Source organism: Mastigoproctus giganteus, chromosome 6 (genome assembly GCF_048544385.1).
Source record: "Mastigoproctus giganteus isolate SK-2022 chromosome 6, ASM4854438v1, whole genome shotgun sequence".
Classification (NCBI taxonomy): Eukaryota; Metazoa; Arthropoda; class Arachnida; order Uropygi; family Thelyphonidae; genus Mastigoproctus; species Mastigoproctus giganteus.
In genome coordinates, this window is record NC_143580.1 from 213,564,775 (window position 1) to 213,590,516 (window position 25,742).

The 25,742-nt window shown below is 34.6% G+C and overlaps 1 protein-coding gene across 8 annotated transcripts in view; it reads left to right on the forward strand.

Annotated features, from left to right (window-relative positions):
* Ufd4 (ubiquitin fusion-degradation 4-like) overlaps positions 1–25,742 on the forward strand; it is a 729,475-nt gene that overhangs the window by 255,550 nt on the left and 448,183 nt on the right. For 6 of the 8 annotated variants that reach the window (XM_090376711.1, XM_090376719.1, XM_090376714.1 and 3 more), the window contains exon 13: positions 20,092–20,282. In XM_090376711.1, coding sequence (XP_090232837.1) covers positions 20,092–20,282 — 191 coding nt within the window. The remainder of the gene's footprint in view (positions 1–20,091; positions 20,283–25,742) is intronic. The other 2 variants (XM_090376712.1, XM_090376717.1) reach the window with 1 other exon arrangement.

The following is a 25,742-nucleotide window of genomic DNA, read 5'->3' on the forward strand; positions in this document are numbered from 1 at the left end:
ACAAAGTGGCAAGTCTTCATCTGTGACAAATCTGCAATGAGTATTGCAGAAGCAATGGAAAATAGCTATCTCACTTAGTGAGGTAGGACTACACCTTATTGCCAATAATTAATCACTAATTTTCATGGACGATTTAATAAATAATGTAAGTCACTGACAAGGTTTAGTGCAGAAGATATCAAAATTATATTATTTGATGATAATACAATATCATATTATATAAATAAATTATAGTAGTATTGTAAGATAATTAAGAATCGCTAAATAAATTATAGACATACATTACAGAGAATTTTGCCATGAAAATTAGTTACAAAAAAACAAAAATTAGGAGAGACAAGGAAAATTTAGTGTATATAGCCTAAATCTTCAGAAATTGAAACAACATTAGACTTGACGTAGCCAAGTGGTCAGGAGCGTGAGTGCAGTAGTATGCACTCTTTGAGTGGACTGGGGTTTAAGCCCATGACCGCTAAATATGATTAACGATTTGTATCGATGATTTATTGTAAACTCTACTGACTGAGTGGTCGTGCCAGAGTATAAACAAGAACATTTTTAATTTTGTATATCTGGGGACAGTTTTAATGAAGATGAATGATTATACATCTAAATAAATAATAGAATAAATAAAGAAATCAATGGAATAAATAAATAGAATAAATAAAGAAATCAATGGATCTTTTGTTCCAAAATTTATTTGGAACAAAAGAGAAATTAGCCAAAAGACAAGATTAGCTGTTTATAATACTGTTTTAAACCTATTTTAACCTATGTTTGAATGCTGGGTAGAAATAAAAGCATTGATAAAATTATTCAGAAATGAGAATTTTAAGGAAAATAAATGGAACTGATAGATGGAAGCAGAAAAAAATCTTTGGTAGCAAAATTTGTGTCCCAAAGTAGCTGATGTGTGAAAGTGCAGCTGCACATGTTTGAGTGGACTAGGTTCAAGCTCATGTATCAGACAAGTGTTATTATTTTTGCAGCACCAACATCTTAACCAGTGTGTACAGAAAATGAAAGTTTCCACTCACATTGCATCCTACCTTTTGAAACTAGTAAATAGGTTTTTGACAATCTTTTTAAGCATTTATACTCAATGGCAGAAGTCCTTTGAGTTATAAATACTTTGAAAGTTTCTCACAACAATCTTGAATGCCAGCTATACCTACATTCCTTTCTGATACATGCAATTTGTGAAATTATCCTCTTTTAACAGCTTTCCAATTTGTAGTCATCAAAAACACTAGCCTGGGATTTAGCATCACTTATTTCAGAAATTTTGAAACTGTGTATTGAAAACGGTCCACCTCTTTATTTAATGGCCTTGGCAAACTGTTCCATTAGTTGCAATTTTATATATAGTGGTGGCAGAAGCACTTTGCTTAAATTGACAAATGGGTTTTTTTTTTGCTTCCAGGTGAGATCTTTGACACTTCTTTCTAAACAAATGATCAGATTGAGTTCTGCTGTTTCATTTGCACAGAAAGAAGGGGAATTTTTTGTAACCTGACTGTTGTTCAAGAAATATAGTTAACATTTTCAAATCACCATAGTATTTTATATTTTATAACAATTTCAAAATGTTGTAAGTTTTCTTTGTATAGAATAAGTGACAGAAATTGAGAGCTATACTATAATAGCAGAACTCCTACATGTCATAGAGCTCAGTGAAAAATCTCTATTCTAATGGATCATGTGTAATACCCAGTGCGTTGATTATTCATCTTGATAATATGCATCTATATTTATGTTTTGTGCCTGGGTTCGAGAGAGAGAGAGAGAGAGAGAGAGAGAGAGATTCAAGGTCATTTCAATAATGTAGCTGTCAGCATGTGAATAGTATTAATCTTCTAGTACTCAATGCCATTTTTTATCTTATCTTATTAGAGATTTGATCTTTGCCATTTTTGTCTGATATAAACAGAAAAATTTAAGAAATTCTCTTGAGCTCAGATCCAGAAATTCAGTCAAGTGCTAAATGAATAGCTGTAGAGAATATTATTGAATGAAAAAGTAGATTTTTAAATGATTTTTTATTTTGTTTGCTTTTTTTTTAACTTCTGATCTGATATTTGACAGTTTCTTCTGTAATATTGAGCAGTCAAGTCAAAAGATCATTTATGTTCAAAGTTTTCCTTTTTAAAAATAAAATTATAAATTCCATGACAAAATCACTTCACAGCCTACTGCTAGCAGTAAACTCAATGCAATGAGGACACAGTTTATCACACTCATGGCTGAAAGATTGAACTGTTTATGTCAATATAGAACATAAGAAATCCCTCCTTGGAGTAGAAGGAAATTGATTTTCCTCCCTTCCGTACCTATATCAAATGAAGTGCCAGATTATTTTTTCTGGAGCTTAATGCTTCTTTAGAAGTTCCTGTCCCACATCAAATCATTCAGTTTAGTTTTTGTATACTGTTGTCTTCTTTGATATGGCATGAACTTCACCAGTATCATTAAATGCACTATACTTGTAAGAGAAAAAGAGAATGAATTAATGAATATCTTATTGCAATGTAGATAAATGGTATACAGCAAACTGCCGTTGCAGCTGCCCATTATGGCACATTGGCCCCAGTTTAGCATTAAAAAAAAAAAAATATATATATATATATATATATATACACCACTCCTGCATAATGTTTTCAAAGGGACTGACACTATAGAGCATTATAAATGGGAAATTGTTATAAGCAAGAATCCCATATTTTTCAATTTTAATCAATATTTGATAAATAACTTTTTTTTTTTTTTTTTTTTTTTTAGTTTTTAGTTTTTTGCTGTGTTTACGAAGCAGTGGTTTATATGTAAATTGAAATCCTGTATGCTTAATGTAATGCACTTGCTTTTTTTTTTATTTTTTTGGCACTTCTAACCTTTTTCTCCCTCCCCTAAAAAGAAAAATTTTTCAAAAATTTCATTAAATTAAATTAAATATAGTAGTAATAGGTATTTTGTGGAATAGGGTATTCAATGAAATGACTAACCAAAAACCCAGCCACCAAAACTCCTGAGCCATTTCAGACCAATTTGCAGCCACTCTACTTAAGCCATCAGAGAGACTGTTACTCCCAGTTCTAAGAAACCAACTTCTCCCACATAAGCTTGCAAATTTCACACTCCAGAACTATTCACTCCTCAACTTTTCAGCATTTACAAACCTGCTGTTAGTAACCAATTCTATTGTGAAAATTTAAATAACTGCAAAAATAACAAAATGTTGAACTGGGGGCAGGTATTTGATAGTATCGGTGTTCCATCACTTGTCTTGGCGTGATGAGTGCTGAAATACTTCTGTGACATTGAGGGAGATATGTTGAGATATTTGCAACACTGAAGGAGATATGCCAAGATTCCTCACTTCATATCTGATAGGATCATTCAGCTCAGGACAGGCACATACACATATGCCAAATTGTGCAGAGGTGCCACATTGCCTTTCCTGTGTGACACCTCTCAGGTTTCCTTCTTGCCATCATTATGCCCATAGCTAATAACCAATGAACTGATAATATCTGGAGCAACTACGCTGTCTGCAAGTCTTCTATTTATGTTGCTCCAGTCATGCAAGGCGCCTCCGTAGCCAGGTGGGAAGAAGCAGCAGTGCGTAGCACACGCTTCTTGATTAGACCGGGGTTCGAGCCCGTCACCACCAAATACAGAGGATGCGGAAAGGTCAGGGAATGACCACCGCATATCCCGGAGCAATATGGCCTTAGTTGCTAATGCTCCTAAAAACCAAATAACAAACAAACCAGTCGTGCATCACACCAACATCATCATCTACATAGAATAAGCTCTCGTTCAAGTATAGCCTGTATGTATGGATCTTCTTCCTTCTGGCTGTCACCTGTATTTGCATATTTCAAGAAGCTAAATTTTCACTGAGATGGGTGCAATGCTAGTCGCCTTTTCAAAACACTTAGTTTTTAGTATGTCATGGCCACATGAATGCTGTGAGGCTATTCTAAGATCAGGGATATCATTTCTTATGATTATTGAAAATCAATCAGATATGTTTAACTTGTCATTAAAAATTGAGATGAACTTTTCCTTAAAGTCCCGATCTATGGAGAAATTTTCTAGGATGTCCTTGCTCAGAATCAAATCAAAACAAACTTGAACAGGTGCAATATTGCAATATAGCCGAAGCAGCTTTTGCGCCACAAAACTACAAACAACAATGTATCATAACCAGTAGAAGAGGTCTCGTTAGTTATCTTGAGAGTCATATCGAACCCAATTTTTTTTAGTTTGATGGACTTGTATATCACTGTAGTAAATCCACATGACTAATAACTTCCACAGAATTATGCGAAGTCCTTCTATAGCTACTAACAAAATCTTTTTTTTGCCTAGAGAGAAAATGTTCTGTTTGAATGAGACATATGAACCAGAGTCGAAGAGGGCTATGCCTTCTCTACCTTCAACTAAGATCTTTGAAGGTGTCAAAGCAGAGGTAACACTTTTGCCATCTGAAATCGAGGAGGCTTACTTAAGAATAGCAGCAAGATGTACTGTTTCACTGGATTTGGAATCAACACTTTTCTCATGGTAATAGTAGGCTTCTCTTTCAACTCAACTGCCTTTAAAATTATCGACCTTTCAAGTTTGCTGACTTCCCTAGCATTCTTAGTTCGTACTCACTACTCTGATTATAGTGTCTATATTTCCCATAAGAGTAATAGAGAACTTGCTTGTCTCCTCCTGATCGAACCTTTTAAGATGAATTTTGTGCTGACTTGGTCTCCTGAATGTATGTCAGAATTTCCATCTGATTTTGAACCTTCATTTTCCATATAGAGTGCCATAAGTGTCTCCTGTACTCTTATGACCCTAAAATAAACTGATAAAACAATAATTGTTGAATAAATTTCTCATCTCTCTCTGTATAACATCCAAGCAGTACTTTTCAGCAAGCAAATGCTTGTAAAAATTCTCTCCAGTTTTACCGTGTCTCTGTAATTCCCAAAATGTTTTGAAAGTGAGTTATTACTCTTAATTTTTTAAAGAATGTTTCATTACAGATGTTTTTGGAAGATGGTAGGAATCTGTTTGCTTCAGCAAAGGTGAATCATTCACAAACGTCCAGACTTTGTAAGCATGCCTTAATAAGGACTGCCAAATCATCTGACTCTGTTTCTTGTTTCTGGAAATGTTCAGCATCTAAAAAATGTATTTGATATGTATTCTTTCCTATGAATGAGTTCAACAAGGACTCAGGATTAAACAGAAGCATGTGTTACATCGTTTTAGAGGACATCATCTCTGAACTATCTCCTGTAGATTCATTATTAGTCATTTTTCAGTAAAAGTGGAACAGTTTCAAAAGAAATCTGACATGCCATATAACAGAAATTTTGTCTAGACTTATGCAGCAAAACAAAACAAAGCTCATCAACTTTAACAATAAGATAAAATGCCAAAATAGAGTTGTGTCCTGTTCACTTAGGCACCAAAGTAATGTAGGCTCTTACCTTAAGAATTAAATGTCTTTTAGGCAAAAATTCTTATCTGTAGTAGCTTATTGATAAAACTATTGTTGTTCTTTGTTCCTGAAATAAATCTACCACATTAGAAGAGAACTGTTAAGAAAGACAAACAGGTTCTGTGTAATGACTGCCTTAAATTCCAATTTAAAAATTTAAATCTATTTAAATGAGGAACACAACTGTTCTGGTGACTATACGTGCTTTCTGCAAACACAAATTTGAAATGTTTTGGTTTCAAAGGAAGATATTGCAAAATCTAATTGAGAAATTACTAACAGTAAAATAATGAGACAGATGCATTGTCACTTTTTTTTTTTTTTTTTTTTAAAGCTAGGTTCAGCATAATTATTTTACAATTTAGATATCTGAACAAATATTCGGTAATTTTCATTCCTGTGATCACGACATACGGTCGAAAAGCGTTTTCAGCTTCAGGAAGGAAAATCGTTTTGAATATTTTCGTTAGATTCTTTTAATTGCGTTAATTTGATTTTCAATTGTTTTAAATTTATTTGAATTGTGTTAAATTGATTTTTTTTTTAATTACTTATATTTTACTCTAATGTACCGGTAAGTTGTCGATTTTTCGTTTTTTCCGTTTTAATTTCTGGGGGGGGTATCATACGGAAGTGTTCTACGCACTATATTGAGGTAAACTCCTTATTATTTTACTAATATTATTATCAACGTAGAACATTGAGTAGTACAGCTCTGATTCATACTATCTAATTATTGTGCCATATATTAATGGCAATAAAAGTTGCTTTGTGAAGATGTTTAACGATAAAGTTAGCTGGAAATCCATTATTAATAAACTTAGACCTCAAGTCTATAAGCAATTTTATGATATTATTAGCATTATTACATATTTTTATCAGTCTAAAGTTTTGCGGAACAATGATATTTCTGTGAATTCTCTTTGAAACATTAGAATGCCAGTGTGTTAGGCTAATTGATTTAAATCAAAATTCTTTGTGCTTGTCATATACTTTAGTGTATAATATTTTATCTTCTATGTAAATTTCTATATCTAGATAGGTAGCTGTACTGTTACTGTGCTTATTAGTACATTCTAGCTCTAATTCAGGTGGGTAGTGCTTAGCTATATCTTTAAGAAAGTTGGGTTCATTTATTACTATTAGATCATCTATGTAGCGGTAAAGTATTAAGTTTATATTTAAGTTTCTTTCAAAATTATGCAAATAAAGGTTAGCAACTAAGCATGTGCTGCAGGTCCCCATTGCTATACCTGTATGTTGTTTCTGTGTACTGTCATTATTAAATATGTATCTATCGAATAAACATAAGTTAATTAAACAGTCCCAATAATTCTGTTGGTATGGTAATATATTTTGATACTCCTTGTAATAATTACTAAATTCAGATTTTAAGTTATGGGAAATACTAGTAAATAATTTTTAAAACCGAATGTACTTATATGTTCTATAGTATTGTAGTTGTTATTTAAACATTCTAATATTGGAATGTTATTAAGAATTATTCTAGATACACCTATATTACTTAATATGATGTTTAGTAGAAATTCCAGTTTTTGATGTAGGAGCTTGGCATAGCTGTTCCTACATGATGTGATAAATCCGGATCCTATCGGGAATTTGTGGAACTTAGGTATCCAATGTACATAAGGAAATTTGGTGTTTGGATTACTTAATTTTAACCTTTTGTGCATGGCCAGTAATTTCTTAATGATGATGTTAGTGTTAGACGTTACCATTTTGTGAGTTGTGCTATTATTGAGCTCATTTAATAATGTGAAGGTATAGAATTTTTTACATATACTTTTTATTTTCGTCTTTGCTTTTTACTTCTTTGCTTTTCACTTTCTTCTGTCTAACTCTAAATTTTATACCTCTTAGAGAAATTCAAGGGAAATTGAAGTACTGTTACTCTACTTATTCTTACCTCCTTTCACCTTATTTCAGCATAAGCTTTGTTTTCCACATGTATAAAATAAATAAAAAAACACTACAACTGAAGTGAAAATTATGGTTGGCACTCTTTTTTTGTATTGTATTCTGTATATTCATTTCAAAGCTATCTGTCGGGCTAGCTGTTTGCTGTTTGCTGTTAAATTTAAAGTTTAGCATAGATTGCCTTTATATTTATTATTTGGACTTAGTTGAACAGGCAGATAACAATCAGAAACAGATAGCCTTGCTAATTATTGGTAGGATATATTAGCCCTAGAAAAAGTGCCATTTAATGCATCCAATTATCAATAATTTTTATTTTATTGCTAATTATATGTTTAATTCTAGGGTATAGAAATGTACATGAACACAGGCTATCTTAGTCTTTATAGGTTCTTTTGGCCTTATGGCCCGCTGAGTACTTTTATGCCAATGTTTTAATATACTTTCAGTACGTATATAGTACCATCATTTTAACGTAGCCATCTACCAAAGTAGTTAAATTAATTAATTAAATTGGCATCGTTTTGGTTATATCTCATTGTGAATGCCTTCACAATGAGTTACCATGGTATTGTACTACCTCGAATAAGTAACACTTCACCAGTGGAGAAGACTACTGTTGCTTTTTCTCAGCGGATACCACCACCCAGAGGGCACCGTTTCAAAGCTTGTTGGCTTCTCCTCAGTTTGGGTAGGTACCCTGGTGTTGCAGACAACCCAGTTATGAAGTATAACTTCATATGAGAGATGTCTGATGGTGTGCATTGATATAGACTATAAAATATTTAAGGGCAAAGCCTCATGCTACGAGGTAGAATGACTAATATATAGATTAGTGCAAAAGCATCATTTTGACATAGCCATCTACCAAAGTAGTTAAATTAATTAATTAAATTGGCATCATTTTGGTTATATCTCATATTGTGAATGCCTTCACTGCAGTCTGTATCACTTCACACCATCAGACATCTCTCATATTGTGAAGTTATACTTCCTAACTGGGTTGTCACTATTGCAACACCAGGGTATCTGCCCACCCACTGAGGCGAAACAAACAAGCTTTGAAATGGTGCCGTCTGGGCGGTGGTATCCGCTGAGAATAAGTAACAGTCTTCTCCACTAGTGAAGTGTTACTTATTCGAGGTAGTACAATACCATGGCAACTCATTGTGGAGGCATTCACAATATGAGGTATAACCAAAATGTTTCCAATTTAATTAATTAATTTAACTACTTTAGTAGATGGTTACGTTAAAATGATGCTTTTGCACTAACCTATATGTTAGTAATTCTACCTCATAGCACGAGGCCTTTGCTCTTAAATATTTTATAGTCTGTATTACATACTGATGTAAAATCTACAATTGATGGCATTAATATGATCTGACATTTATATATATAAATGGGTTTTTCAATGTAACTCTTTAAAAGAAAAGTTGAGAGTCACATAGAAAGGTGGTAAACAGTATATGAAATGGTTTTGGCGAAAGCAAGCTTAATAAATTAGGTATGACAGATGCACCTAAAAGTGCATGGCAGCATTAAAATTTAATTTACTATTAATAACTAATTTAATTTAATATTAATACAAATTATATATATATATACTATCATTGAATTATATTAAATATTAACATAAATTAAATTATAATAAAGTGAATAAATAAATAAATAATTAGGCGTTCATTAGAGGCAGCAACATGCAATTCCTCCATATGAAGCTGAAATACATCCAATATTATAAATTAAATAAAATACAACATAAGCCAGTAGTATGGCAAAAACTGTAGAGCGAAAATTAACATAAAAATAACCCAAATAAACAAACAAACGAAAAAAAGAATAGACATAATAGTAGCCCGATAACCTTTGTATAATTTCGAGTTTTAAATCTGATTAATAAAAACTATACAAATTTTAGGATAATGCCAATTATATAATAATTTAGCTGTATCTCCCCCCCCCCCCCGAGAGGTACCAGTTCCGAAAGACGTGAAATATCACCAAAAGAGGGTTAAAGGAACTACTAAACGATAACAAAATCAAAATAAATTAAAATAAATATAGACTTGACCATCATGCCCCATATCGACAGAGGACCACGAGGCCAATAATGGTCATGGAATCGTCGCATTTCAATCGCTATACAAATCGTCGCCATGGTGAAAAGATCGAAGTACCAATTCACCCTCCCTCCTCCGATCTATCCACCAGTGCAGAGGATTTGCACGGCGGTGGTCCTTATGCAGCGAAAAATAAACTATAGAACAGACAGCACTCTAGAGCAGAGCCACACCACTGACATACTGTAAACTGAATCAGCTTATATAGAAGAAAAAAGGAAAATAGATGGCGACACAGGCGTTGCTAAATTAGCATATCGACCCATTACTATTGAATTATATTAAATGTTGACGAAAGTTAAATTATAATAAAATAAATAAATATATTTTTTAGGTAAATTAGAGAGGGGGATGCTTCTCATTACACTGTAATTAAATAAGAAAGAAACATTAAATATATTACTTAATAAAAAAATTAAAAAGTGGGAAAGCTTAAAATAAGAAAATACAATAAAATAGTAAGTAAAGAAAAGAAAAAAAAGTTAATGACAACTGTCATGGTTGACAAGTGCTCAGTTATTTGTGCATATCGGACCTCAATTTATCAGGCCTACAGAAACTATCCAGTCAAACTTAAATCCAAGTATAAGATGGATTTTTCAGCTGCACTGCAATGAAACCAGGTATTTAGATCATTGGGTTATGAGTGATAACTGTGGTAGCCTCAGCTAACAGTCATGGAGTATCCTTTTTCTGTATTTTTTCTGTGTACTTGTTCTTGGTTATACTTCACGAGGTCAACATTCATATTTTGGACACATGTAGCATTGTTGAACAGGTGAAAGGAATGCTTGATGAGGGATCCTTCTGGCAATGCTGGACAGTCTTGGGGAACAATTATAATTAGCGTGTGCGCCAGAAGTATCAGTGTTCTGAGATTTAGCTAGAACTTGTACATTTTCACCATGGGGAACAGGATGAATAATTGATAGAGATTTGGATATTATACTCTTCTTGGTTCTTGATCCTGTATCCTGAAATGTTGCTCGTGCAAAACTAACAGTCCATATGTGGTCTCTGGTTTCATGCCACACCAAGGTTACACTGAATGTGCAAGGAATTTTAGTCTTTCTTTAACTCATTGTCTCACATTTTTAACAAATGGGTTGTAGATGTAATGTTGGGACCCACAATTGGGTCAACAACCATAGTGCATGAACACATGCACTATGGAAACTGTTTTTATGCAGTTTTCTGAAACTAACATAGGAAAAAACTGACAATGGTTTTTAGCAATTCTATCAAGTTGTGAATAAAATTAGCTTATAGTTTTCAGTCAGCAATGATGAATACCAGCATTACCTTTGTTATGTTTATTGGCTGCTACTTGACACCATTACCGTTTTAGCACAAATTATTTTTCTAGTGTCCTATCATTATTGTATTCACTAATGCACAGTCATAAAGGCCAAATTAAATTGTGAATTAACCATTAATAATGAATATATGAAGCTACAGGTGTTTTAATTTCATAGCAGTCATATTTGCCATTATGTTCCTTTATTCACCTATTAAAAGTTTTTCTACTTTTACACATCTGTCACTTCATTTATTCTGATGTGGAACTATTTGTGATGATGAGATTTTCCTTGCAAACAGTACATGAAAGTTCTTTTCTGTACCTGCTAAGTAAATATAGAATCTCTTAAATTAGTGGCTTTTGTATGTTAAGGAGGACAGTTTTAATAAATACACTTAAATTGTTATATAGTAAAACCAGGTTAATTCGAAGTTTAAGGAATCAAAATAAGTGTTTCAATTTGAGCAGGTTCTAAGTAGGTTCTAAGTATTGAATGAGTTCAGAAAACATTGATGTTAATTAACCTCACAGATAACTAAATTTTTTTCACAAAGCAGTCACGCTTGGAAAAAGAGATTCCCTTTTATAATCTTTAAAATCTACAAGAAATAATTCAAGATTGTTCAATTTTTTGATGCCACCTTTATTTTCAATGTATCATGAACATCTGTTTGTGAAAATTATTTTTTATATTAAAAACATATTTTTAATTATTTTTTTAAAAACTTCCCTATACATACCTATATCTCCCCAGCAATGTTTACGTGCTCTCTCCGTGGTATATATCCTGCCTGCATTTGAGCAGTAACTTCAATGTGTTTGTTTGGAGAAGGGTGTGTTGCTAACTGTAAGAGTAATTTGTTGAAACAAAAAAACCAATGCACGTAAACAGTTGGAGATAGCTATAGAACACGAAGGCAGGCATTTCATTAGTGGGATACAACAGTTGCTAGTAATTTAAAATTTTTGTTTTACACTAATTAACAAAAATAGGCTTAAGAAAGCACATTATTTTATTTTTTTTTTATGGAAAAACCTCTTCAATTAGCTCAAAAGTCAAACTAATAATGAAGGAAAACTAAAACTTACACTGACATCACTTTAATAGATATGTATAAGAAGCACTCTTTTTCTAAAAAATTGGTGTTTAAAAACTGGGTGCGTCTTATACAGTGGTTGTAGATTTTTTTTTACTTGCATTTCCCGCTTTTTCGCGCTTGTTGTCTTTGCGCTCATTGTTTCACACTTGTTACCGGTATATTAGGTTACGTTTTGCCACGTTCTGTCCAGAAATGGCTCAGAAAAGATTTTCGTGCAGTGCTGAATTCAAGTTAAAAGTGATCCAGTTTGCAAAAGTGAATGGAAATCGTGCTGCTGAATGTAAGTTTGGTCCTCCTCCAACTGAGAAAACAATCAGAGATTGGCTACGGGAAGAAGAAACCCTACTAAAAACGCCACGGCAGAAGAAGGCCACGAGAGGCAAGTCAGCAAAATGGCCTGATTTAGAGAGGGAATTGAAGATATGGATTGAAGAGTAAAGGGCAATTGGAATTCCTATGTCCACAAAGATGGTTCAGCATGAGGCAAGAAGAATTGCTGATGAAAAAGAAGTTACTGATTTCAAAGGAGGACATAATTGGTGCTTCAGATTCATGAAACGGAATGGACTAAGTATGTGTACATGCACCAGACTTGCCCAAAAGATGCCTGAAAGCTATGAGCAGAAGGTCCTTCAATTTCATCGTTTTGTCATTCAATGACGGAAGACGCATCAGTTTGAGTTGGGACAGATTGCAAATATGGACGAAGTCCCCCTTCCATTTGAGTCCCAAGTAACAGAACTGTTGATAAGAAGAGGGATAATTGTGAAGAAAGTGGACATGAAAAGAGTCATTACAGGAGACCCCCGCTTAATGCTGATAATTCGTTCTGGAAAAACAGAGCGATAAGTGAATCCGCGCTAAGTGAGCGCCGCATTCTCATAAGGTAACACGTATTTGTGAGTTGCTGTCGGTGCCATAGGATATTTCCTAATCAATAATAAACGGTAGTGAAAAGATGTACAAATGTCGGTCAAAATATTTAATATTCAAATATTTGTATATATAAAATATTCTGCATTACATACGTATATGATTATGTGGTAACTACTTACATATCAAAATTAAACTTAAAATTCCAATTAAAATCATGAATTTAATTGATCTAAATTGATTTTATTTAATTGATGAATTTAATCATGAAAAATGTGTCGATTTTGGATTGAACTTTGGCCCTCTTCCAAATAAATGAAAAGGGATATTAATTTTAAATCCCCCGCAGCGTTACCACCCAACAATAAAGTCACCCAATCCTTCGCCGCTTTGAAACCTGGCATGTTTTTTTTCTTCTTTCAATATGAAACTTCTTTTAGGCATTCGTTTCCACAAAAGTCCTGCTTCATCTATGTTAAAAACTTGTTGAGAAGTATAACATAATATCTCTCTTCAATAATTTTAACAAGTTCTTTTTTGAAAGTTTCTGCTCCTTGATCTGCACTTGCGGCTTCTTCCTAGATTTTAAATCTATTCAACTAGCCCTTACCAGTTTTAAATGGTTCCACTTTTTTTTCTTTTTTTGTAGGTGAGTTTTCTTCACATAATCATATTGGCTAATCTCTCTCTCTCTCTCTCTCTCTCTCTCTTTTTTTTATAATATTTAACTTAACTGAATTCTGCATTGGATATTATCTTCAATAAAATTAGTTAAAAGTCTTTCCATTTCAATCCTAATAGCCCGTTGCTCGCAGTGGTGGAACAGCTATCTTTCCCGCTGCTAAAATTAATTCTTTATTTTTTTATAATTGTCCTTACGGTTAAAGTTGCAAGTCCTAAATTATGGCACACGTCCGCTTGTCGTTGACCGGAATCGATTCGCTTCAAAACGTCTAATTTAATTTTCAAATTCAGTAGTATTTTCTCACATTTATAGTCTTCGTACTGCACCCAGACGTTGTTGCTTTTTCATTCTTCAAAAATGTAACTGCGTTGGTTGTATTAATTACGATACAGTGTTCAAGTAAACTGTCCATTACGCCATGATGTCTAATACTGTACTGAGTGATGACTAGACTTTGGATAAATGCATATAACGCAAATATTACAAGCAATATACTTGATCATTTTTTAAAATGTTGATCTCGGAACTACGTAACAAGTCACTGTACTACAATTAAATTAGCTTGCGAGAAAATTTCACTGAGCATGGGAAACGTTTTAATGCTGTTTTGCTATTCATTTTCAAGATATCGATTCCATCAAATGAAACAATTTCGTTAAATATGCCAAAAATTCAATCTGTAAAAGAGCGTTATAGTGATCTGTGACAGCGTTATAGTCAGATACGGGTTATAATATAAGAACAGCGTTATAGCGAATCAGCGTAAACCGAACCATGTTATAACGGGGTCCTGCTATATATAGTTGTTCTAGCTTGTTGTGCCGACGGAACCAAGCTGCCTCCTATGCTGATTTTCAAAAGCAAAACAATGCCAAAAGAAGACATTCCTCGAGGAGTGATTATCCACGTTTATGACAAGGGTTGGATGGATCAGGATGGGATGAAGATCTGGTTTGAGAAAGTTTGGAGCAGGAGACCAGGTGAGCTCTTACGCGGACCTGCCCTATTGGTGCTTGATCAGTTCAGGGCACACATAACAAAAAACACAAAGATTGCTGTAGAACAAAAAACAAAACTTGCTGTCATACCTGGAGGCTTGACATTCCAGCTCCAACCACAATGTCAGCATTAACAAACCTTTCAAAGCTGCCATGAGAGATGAATGGAACCAGTGGATGAAGTCTTCTAGGGACAATTTGACACCGGCAGGAAGAGTGAAGAAACCAACTATAGGAGAAGTTTGTACCTGGGTGAAAAGATTCTGGGATAATATCAAGATTGAGATCGTTGTCAAGTCATTTAAGAAATGTGGCATTTCAAATGCCATAGATGGAACTGAGGATGAGGCAATATATGAAGACAGTGATTTGTCATCAGACAGATGAGGACAAGCTAATGGATGGGAGTTTTGACAGTGATGAAGAGTTGTATATGAATTTTATGATGAATAAAACTTGTTCAATAACTTTATGTAATACATTTTTTTTCAAATTTCGGGCCCCAAAATTAAGGTGCGTCTTATACATGGGGAAATACGGTAATTGAATAGACTGTGCAGTTGTGCTGCATAGTCTATTCAATAAAGTTTCTCACATGGTAACAAGATTTAGTTTTGTTTTTGCTGCAGATTATGTTGAAAAAAGCATTATGTTGTTTATTATGTATAATCATACATACCTGTAATGCTTGTAATCCATGCAATATTAGGCGGCATTTTGAAGTGAAACTTCTCTCTGTCTTGGGATATTATTTGTTGTTTAATGCTTGTAATCCAAGCAATATTAGGTGGCATTTTGAAGTGAAACTTCTTTAGGTGCACTCCAGGCAGTTTTCAAATAGGGGTAACTTGCATTTGTGGATTGACAAAAAAGCACATTGAAAATGCAACACAGCAAACTAAGCCATAAGTAAATGCATTGCAGGTGCTTCCACAGCCAATTATCATACTAAGCTAGGCTAAATACACTGGTTCTTGTCTGATCACTGAAGTTAAGCAGTGTTAGGTGCGGTTAGTAATTGGGAAGGTGATCACCTGGGAATACCCGGTGTAGTTGAGTTTTTGTCTTCCTTTCTGTTTTTTTTTTCCTTTTGTGGAAAATATTCTCTCAATTTTCACATGTCATTTAATTTTGTTAATTGGTAAGGTAAAAAAAAAAGTAAAGTGCAGCCACTATCAGCCCACTGCAGGATGGAAGCCTCCTCAACAATTCATGCTGAGGGAAATGTACCATAATCTGCCATGCTGGTCTAGTGTGGGTTGGCAGATCGACCGTATTCAGCAGTCAGGGGCCTGAACCCCGGTCTACCCAAAGAGCGTGTGCTACTGCACTCCCGCTCCTGCCCACTCGGCTACAGATTGGTAAGGTAATAAAGTGTAAATCTGTGCTTTATATCTTTACTTTTATAGCCTGTGGATAATATATCTCCTATTTTTGCTTATTAGAATCGCCATTAATAGAATTAAAATTCAATTTGTAAATGTGATGACAACGATTGGCACTTACTACATATTGTATAGTGCCAATAACGGTATTTTGTTATGGAGTGTCCATAACAAAATATGGAGTGTCCAAAACAAAATACCATAATGGTATTTTGTTATGGAGTGTCCATTGTAAAGTGATTTGATCATGCAGTAAACCAATCATAAAAAATCGTGGATCCACTGTAGAGAGCATTGTAAAGCATATAGAGCACATATACATGCAATGTGTCGGTGTATTGACAAAAATTGCCAAGAAATTGTGACACGAAATGATCCCCCCCCCCCAGCATTGTACCACTCTGTACCAGGCACGAGCGATACATGACGCAATCAGTACTCCTACCGAGTGCATCATGCTGTTTATTTCGTCATTCTCCACTGTATTTAATAAAAAATTGACTGAAAAGAATTTATAATTCAACATGCTGAAGACTAATGAGTGTTGTAAGGTTTATAGAGCACGTATATGTGCAATGCAACCACCAAAATCACCTCCATTGAGTACAAAGGCGAGATCTAAGCTATTTTGACAGTGGAATAAATTACAGCGTGCAATGGAGTTGAACAAAGAAGCCAGAGAAAGCCCATCCACATCTTCAGAGCTTTACATCTCCCCAAAAATGTTAGAAGCGAATTTGGAAGCAGTTATGGAAGTTGATACTACAAATGAAAATGATAAAGAGCCCTCGAAGCTCAGTCGTAAATGAAAAGCGAAGAAGCCAAAACAAACTGCCAGAAGTACTCTATAAAATCGTTCAACACAGCCAGAGCAGCAACAGGATTTTAAGAAACACCGAACCATCCATGCACAGTTTAACCTACATTCCTGGATAATGATTTCGGTTCAGTCTTTTCCACATGTGTTCAGCTTTGGTTCAAGAACAATGTGAAGTTGTAGCAGCTCGAGGTCATGCTCTTCTTCAAACAGCATTTCCAAATGTGATTCAAGGACAAAGTGATTCTGGCTCTATCAAAGTCAAATGGTTTTAAATATCATCTGATGCCACAGCACTTGCTGAAACTAGATTTGGTAATGGAACGTCTCATATCTTCGAGGCTACCATTCATGCAGATTCATCACCTTCAGCATTCATATGGTCACTATGGGATCCTTGGTCAAGTGATAAATGTTTGCCTAAAGAAGTTTCACTTAACTTCCACTATGCATGCTTGACACACACACACAATTTTTTCCCCTCTGTTTTGCATTATTGATTTCAGTAAACTTTGTAGTAAGTGCTAACTGCTTATGCTAATTAAAATGTGTTGGTGACCAGCTTAACCTCAATTTAAAAGAGCTGAGTTGGTAGACAAAATGTCCAGTGTGGGGTCTAGCATATCTGAAAAAAATATGTTTAATTACATTTGAAAAATTTTAACTTGGTTGTGTGGAATAATTATTATTTTGCTTGTGTGTCTATCTATGCAAATAACTTCGTATTTATGGGAACAGTGGAAGCTACTTATTGAAAATATTACACACATCTGTATACTAAAATTAATAATGATTAAAAAAAAAGAATAAATTTCAAGATGTAAAATCTATTCAGTTTGAATATGTATCTGTTTTTTAAATTATGATTTATTTACATATACAAAAAAAAAAAAAATAAAAATAAAAAAAATCCAATTCCTCATAACCAAAAAAAATTGTCCCACAAATGTAATCAAACATTTTTCCTGTAGTATTCATACACCAGGCTCTCTCTTTCACACACCCATATGCACATGCGCGCACACACACACCCAGCTGCTCTAAAGTAATATCAAACTGGTCACCAATTCACATAATTGCTCTATGATCAGCTTATGTAGCTGTAATTAGCAACAGTATGTGCTGCATTAGGAACTTTACTGATTGGGTGCAGTCTTCTGGGAGAAATATCACTTTTCCCCTTCCCCACTCAAGTATTTAACAGCAAATAATAATATATTCCTAAAATAATAATATTTTATTATATTATTATATTTTATTATTTATTATATAATAATAATAAATATATTCAAATACTCAAATAATATTCCTAAAATCAGGATACTTTCTTTTTAGAATATCTACAATTATACTTAATAAACACCACTGCTTGTTTTAATGCATAGCCTGTATACACTGAAAGGACAGAATTCATGGGATATCTGATTCCTGGGCAATGTGACGCTGTCACTCCTCTCACTAGTGGACAAACCCACCGCTTGGCACATATATAGGTACACTGCATTCATTTAGAAGGTAATTCGATGTCAGTATGGAAAAATGTCATGAGTTAATCAACTTTGAAAGAGGTATGATAATCGGTGCCCGATGCATGGGTCACTCTGTCATGGAGGTGATACAGAAATTGCACTATCCCCATTTAACAGTATCAAGAGTGTATTAGGAATATGCTGTTTCAGTGGACAATACTGTGGGCAGAGAAAGGTGGTGGATGGATGTGGCTGTTGCAGTCTGTCTCACATTGTTTCAGCCATCTGGAGAGCTACAGTGACACAAATCACCGCCGACTTGATCAAGGGAGGTGCCAGAAACATTTCCACCAAGCCCATCAGGCAGTCATTAGCCTTAATAGGTTATGGGAGCTCCCGACCCACCAGAGTTCCTAGAATTGCCAACACCATGACACAGGACACTACCCCTCAGCTGAGCGAAAGAACATCAGCACTGGACCGTGGATGATTGAAGACTGGTCTCCTGGTCTGATGAGTCCCATTTCCAGTTATTTCAAGCAGACAGGAGGGTGCATATCTGGCGGAAATCGTGCGAAGCTATTCACTAGTCTTGTCAACAAGGAACTGTTCAGGCAGGTGGATGGTTGGTAATGGCCTGGGACGTGTTCAACTGGCACACATTGGGACCTCTAGTTCAGTTAGATGTATCTCAGAACAGTCCAGGTTACGTGTCCATTGTTGCAGACTGTCTACATTCCTTTATGGTCATCATGCCCTCACGGCAATGGACTCTTCCAGCAGGACAATGCGCCTTCCCACAGAGCCATTGTGATGAAGCACATTCTGCATCCTCCACCCAGGAATGTGATGGAATTATGGACAGAATTAGGGACATACTGCAAGCGTGGATGGAAATACCTGTGGAACGCTTTTGTGAACTAGTGGACTCAATGCCTCACCGTGTAACTGCCCTTATCCGGGCGAAAGTTGGGCCTACCTGTTACTAGGTAGGCATCCCATGATTTCTGGCCACTCAGTGTGCATTAAGCTTGCATAGCTATTGTGGTGGCAATAACAAAACTTTGAGATCTTTGTTATTACAGATGAGAAATTTAAAAAAAAAAAAAAAAATCATGTACCTTGTGTAAATTCCTTAAGAAGAATAGGTAATTTTTTAAAATCTAATTCAAAGATTACTTTTTTCTCTGAAGCACATTCTTGTTATTGTCTCTCAAATGAAGAGACTTGAAGAGACGTGATTTCCCAATGTAAATCACATGTTTTGTATTATTAATTATCTATTCCTCAACAAAATAGATTGTGTGCACCCATAATTTGATTTGCAGTTACATGAATTGTCCATAATTGTCTACACATTTCTTGAGTAAGTGAACATAAATGTAAAATTTAGATTGCCATACACAGTATAACAGTATTTTATAGTACACTAGCAAAGTTACATTATAATAATGCTTACCTCTAGTTGGTGTTGGCAGTCTTTGCAAATTAGACAAGCTGTTCACAAGTCACGGGATTCAATTCAGACTCCAAGCTTTATTGTAGCAGTATTTTAAATAATTCATATAAAACCCTATATTGTTGGGAGAAAACAGCAGTGATTATGAAATCCATTGCATTTTGAATAACTTGATATTGTATTAACAAGGATATACTGTATTTATTCAGTTTTAAATTCTTTGTTTTTTGTCACTGAAATTATCCATACTAAAAACAAATTTTCTCTGGATATTTGTTTTATTCCTGATTTTGCATTTTGTATACTTGTATGACTTTACATTTATGTGCTTTATATTTTTCTTTAATTGTATATGAAATTTAAAATACAAAAAGGTATGAATTATTTTACTATATATTTCTAAGCTGGACATGGTGAATAAAACACTTTTTGTATTTAATATAGTCCAAATTGTTTCAGAAAACCGCGGTGAGTTTTTAGAGAAACTGCAGAGAGCAAGAAGTCAAGTTAAACCAGGCACACCAAGTCAGCCTATTTTATCTTCTCCTGGACCTATAAGACTTGTTGTTGGAAATTGGTCATTATCATGTCGGCGGGAAGGTGAAATTTGTATTCATAATTCTGATGGACAGCAGGTATGTTATTAAATCTATATTCAGATTAACTGTAGGTTGTGTTAATCATACAAAACAAGATTTATTGTTTTGAAGTTCGTTTTTCTTTGCTGTAATTGCTACTTTTCCACATCTCTCATTTCAGATATTCTGTTGTGGAACTGCAGGAATTCCTGCAGTTCCACAAAATACATGCAAGAATCTCTTTCAGAATCTGTGATAATTGCATGCTGTTCAGGTACAACCTTTGCCTATTGAATCTTTTTACCTGAATGGTAATTCATGATAGGAGCAGTATTGTGTGGTCATCTGCAGCTCATGTAAAACAAAGCTTTGACGACAGATAAAAAAAAAAAAATCCCCCCCCCCCCCGCCTTTTTCCCATTATATATACAGTGAAACTTCCCTTTAACGGACAGCCATGGGGAACGAAAATGTGTCCGTTAACAAGAAGTCTGAGGGAGAAAAAAAAAAGAAAGAAAGAAAAATCGTTAAACGTTTAATGTAAAATTAAATTAAAATATATACAGATTTTGAACAATATTTTTGTAAATAATATACAATTACATACACAAGAGATAAAGAAAAATTGTTAAACGTTTAATGTAAAATTAAATTATATACAGATTTTGCACAATATTTTTGTTAATAATATACATACAATTGTGCTATGCATATTATGACTTTATCTTAAGAAAAATACATACAGTAATCACTTATTTTCTTCTGCACCTTCTTCCGGCTGATAATTTTGTTTTCAACATTTGTTTGGAGTGAAGAAACCATCGAAAGTCCTTCAGTATCTTCTTCAGCTGCGAAAAACATTTTTAAACGATTGATTTGTATGAGCGCTTCTTCTGTTTTCATCGGCGGTTCGTCGTTAATATGTTCTTCGACATAATGACCTCCTTCCATTTCTTCATCCTCATGAGGAACTTCTTGAAAAATATCGATGATAATGTCGTTGATATCTAGAGCACCATCTTCTGTAGTGAGGTTCGAGTCTATATCTTTGTAGCCAGGGTCACTTGTAGCTGAAGTATTGTACATTATCAATAGATGAAGTTCTTGTTCTTCTTGTTGCTCCACATTGCTGTTCACAACTTCAATTTTTGCGTTTGAGAAGCCAGACTTTACAAAACAGTTTGTTCACAACAGTTTGTTTTCTTATTGCGTTTACTGAAGAGGAAGTCCATTGAATCCCATCTAGGATGCTGATTTTCTTTGCAAGGTCACTCGCACATGTTACATCATTCATGTTTGCAATGAGATGTCTTAAAACACGTTTTCTGTAGTGAAGTTTAAAATTTTTTATTATCCCTTGATCCAAAGGCTTTTATTATCGCTTGACACTCTGCAGATGTGTTTGGTGGAAGAAAAACGACTTGAATGTTGGACAATTCAATGTGTGGGTGAGATGCAGCATTATCCATGAAAAGAATAATTTTTCTGTTTTGACGAATCATGTTTTGGTTAAAGTGACTTATCCATTCGCTCATGATATCTCGTGTCATCCACGCTTTTTTATTAGACTTCCAGTCAACATTCAAAAGATTCAACTTTATGCCATTGAAACAACGAGGATTTTGTGGTTTTCCTATAACAAGAGGTTGTTCAAAGTCTCCCAGCATATTTGTACACAATAGTACAGTCAAGCGTTCCTTAGAAATTTTTCCGCCCTGGCACTTTTCGTTTTTTAGATTCATTGTTTTTTCAGGAAGAGCTTTAAAAAACGACCCTGTTTCGTCACAGTTGTAAATATCCTTAGCTTCAAAATCACGACATAAATCTTCCAGTTTGACGGTCCACTCTGTTACAACCCCAGTATCAACAGATCCACCTTCACCACTTACAGTTTTCCAAGAAATTTTATGCCGCGTTTTGAACTTGTCTAGCCATCCCACAGAAGCTTCGAACTCATTTACTCCCATAGATTTCGCAACCTCCAAAGCCTTTTCCCTAATAATAGGCCCATTAATGGGAATTTTTTTTAGCACGTGCACGACAAAACCACTCATACGTAACATTGTCAATTTGAAGTCAAACAGTTTTCGGGAATGATTTTTGAACGTAATCATTTCTGTGTTGCCAAAATTGTTCGAGCAGTTCATTTTTTTCCTTTAGGATGTCGCTTACCTGCGTCTTCCCGATTTTGAATTTTGCAGCGAGATTGCGAACACTATTTTTTTGCCGATCATACGCATTAATGAGTTCGACTTTATCTTTTAAAGTTAAATGTTTACGAGAAGACATTGTGCACTTCACACGACACTGAACGAAACTGGAAACTGAAAAGACGAAAGGCCGACCAAATTCACCCCGCCCCCCCCTGCACACAACGAATTCATCAGAAGTTTTACACGTGCCTTAAAAATTCTTGAAAAAGGGTTTACAACCACGACGTAAACCTTGATAAAATTCAGAGAATCGGAAATAGATTGAGGCAATATGGGGAAGAAACGTTCCTAGAAAAAGGGCCTTGAGCTCTCCTGCAGTCCGTTATGGGGAGATCAAATTAAGTGCTAATCTAAGCGAAACAGTGCAGATTGCCTGTCCGCGTCCGTTACAGAGAATGTCCGCTAGACAGAAGCTGCAAACACATTAAAACCAATGGAGGTGAGTTGGGGAATTTGAAAATGTCCGTTGTAGAGAGATGTCCGTTAACGAGAGGTGTCTGTTAGGAGAAGTTTCACTGTATATGAGGTCAGCGTTTTTACTTTTTTGGCATGAAATTTTTACGGCCGGATGCCCTTCCTGATACCAACCCTCACCCTTTTTCCAGCCTGGGGATATGCAGTGGTCATTCCTTGACCTTCCGCATCCTCCGTATTTGGTGGTCACGGTCTCGAACCCCCGTCTAATCAGGAAGCGTGTGCTACGCACTGCTGCTCCTGGCTACGGAGGTGCCGTGACAGATAATTTAGTATATTTTATTAATTTATACATTCCAGTAGTAGTAGTAGTAGTTCATCCATTGGTCAAATGCATTGAGGTGTATAGCTTTAAATCTTTTTTCACATATTGTAATATCTAATAAATTATCATCCAGCTGATTAATTGATGTGATGGTTCATGCCAGTGAGCTTGCACATTGTCAGTAGTTTCTCTTCCTTAACCTTTGCCAAACTGATTAACAGTTTAAAATTTATATGGACTTATTGAACACCAAGGTGCAGCACTATCTGGGATCAACCATACTAATATACCTATCTGCTGCTCTTTAAAAAAAAAAAAAAAACCAAGGCACTGGGGCCAAACTTTGTTATAGAGAGATATCATTTTATTATTATCAGGAATTATATTTCACAGAAGTTTCACCAGAAAATTTAACTAGAGAGGAAGAGAGAGAGATGAGAGAGAGAGAGAGAGAGAGAGAGAGAGAGAGAGAGAGAGAGAGAGAGAGAGAGAGAGAGAGAATTTTAATATCAGTATGTTTTTTAATAAAAGGATTGAACAGGAAAATTACACAAATATTTTTTATTTTATCAGCAGTATTAGAACCTATGTCTTTAGGGGGGAAAAAAAAAAAAGGTTTAATTAACATGTTGATGTTACTGTTTTTTTTTTTTTTTTTGTTTGCGGCTATAATTGTTATAGTTTCTGTGCAGAACCTGTCAGTACATTGGGATAAAGTGAAAAATTAGTGAATGTTGATGCTTATCATGTTGTGTATTAGAAAACAATCTTAAGCACTCCTTTAAGATTGTTTTCTAATTATAAAATTTGAATTTGTGTGGACAGCATTAGTCATAAGTTTATACTAGTGGTCAGGCACGTGGGTGCATAAGTACACGTGCCTTGAGTGACCGGGGTTCAAGCCTGTGACTGCTGAATACGGTGCTGTTTCTTGTATTCTATCTTGTGAACTCCTCTGACTGTTTGGTCGTCCCGGAGTATAAGCAGAAAATTTATTTATTTTATGTAGGTTTTAATAATTTAACAATATGTGCCATTTTTTTTCACATATTCAAAACAAAATGGAGGCATCAGAAGGATACATTTGGCATACGATGCTTTCTGAATTTAAGCAAAGGAATAACAAGACTACTCTCATAAACATTCAAGCTGTATGATGAGGAAGCTCTAAATGTGATGAAATGGCAGTGGTGATTACATAAATTAAGGTCTTGTGACTACAGCTAAACCAGTGAAATGTTTAGGCCAACCTATTCATTTCCATGCTGAACAGATTGAATAATCCTTCAAGTCACACTTGAAGGACATCTTACTATAATCTGTTGAAGAATTTTCCCAGAAACTCAGTTGGATCTATTTCACATTCATCAACACATGAAATGGCCGAGTTAAGTGTAAGAATACTAAGTGGTTCTGCACGATACCACAGAGTCTTAGGGACAGGATAAGCATTTGTGTTTCACTATATTCTTGTAAGTGTATTGGGTATTTTTCACCTCAGAAACATTTTGTTTAGCATTTGCTAGGATATTCAGGGCATGGTTTATTTTGAACTGTTTATAGCTCCATAAAATCATCACAGCTAAAATCAACTACCAGACATTCTGAAATTTGAGGGCTGCATTGAAAGAAAAGTGATCTGTCAAGGATATTATGGTCCTACAGTTTAGATCATATGTTGAAAAATTGAGGAAAACATTACACGTAACTTGTATTTGCCAGGCCTTGCATCATCAGGCTGCTACCTCTTTCATTGGCCTACAACACTATTTTGATGGAAAAGAACTAAAGGGTTTTGAAAATTCCTCATTCACTTTTTGCTTCAGGTAAAAGGAATTGTATAAAATTGGTATTGAGATGCTTTTAGGAAAGTAACATAAAGTCTAAAGAAGGAAGGAAAACACAATGATTTTTTTTTATTCATCACGCAATTTCAATTGTGGTAGAGCGTCGAAAATCTGAACATCAGTAATTCAAAACATCAATAATCTGAATGAGTCAGCATTTATTTTATTTTTTTTCTCTTAAATGCTGGTGCCATAAAATAATTACAGTAAGTGCCAGTTATTGTGATCACGTTTGCAAATTGAATTTTGATTCTGTTAAAAGGCAATTTTAATAGACAAAAATAGAGGAATATTATCCACAGGCTATAAAAATGAAGATATGAAGCCCAAATTTACACTTTCCCCCCCTTATCAATTTACAAAATTAATTGATACATAAAAATCGGATATGCGTAACATTTTGTAATCTGATTTTTCTATTCACTGACTTTTTTTTTTTTTTTTTGTTGTAAAATCTAAAACAGTAAAACAAGATAAGCATCAGTGAATAACAAAGAACACGGCATGCAGAAATTGCAACTAACATGATGCACGCGAGTGAGATACGGAGTAAAAAGATTCTGAACAGAGTTTTTACAGTTTTATTTTACCTTACTGTAGTTTTCTTTGTCTTTTAAAAGGAAGCAGAAATTTTTAACAGTTGAATCAGATTCAAAGGGAGAAAGCGAGTCTTCATTAGCAAAATTTTACTAGATTGGACAAGTCAACCATAACAGAC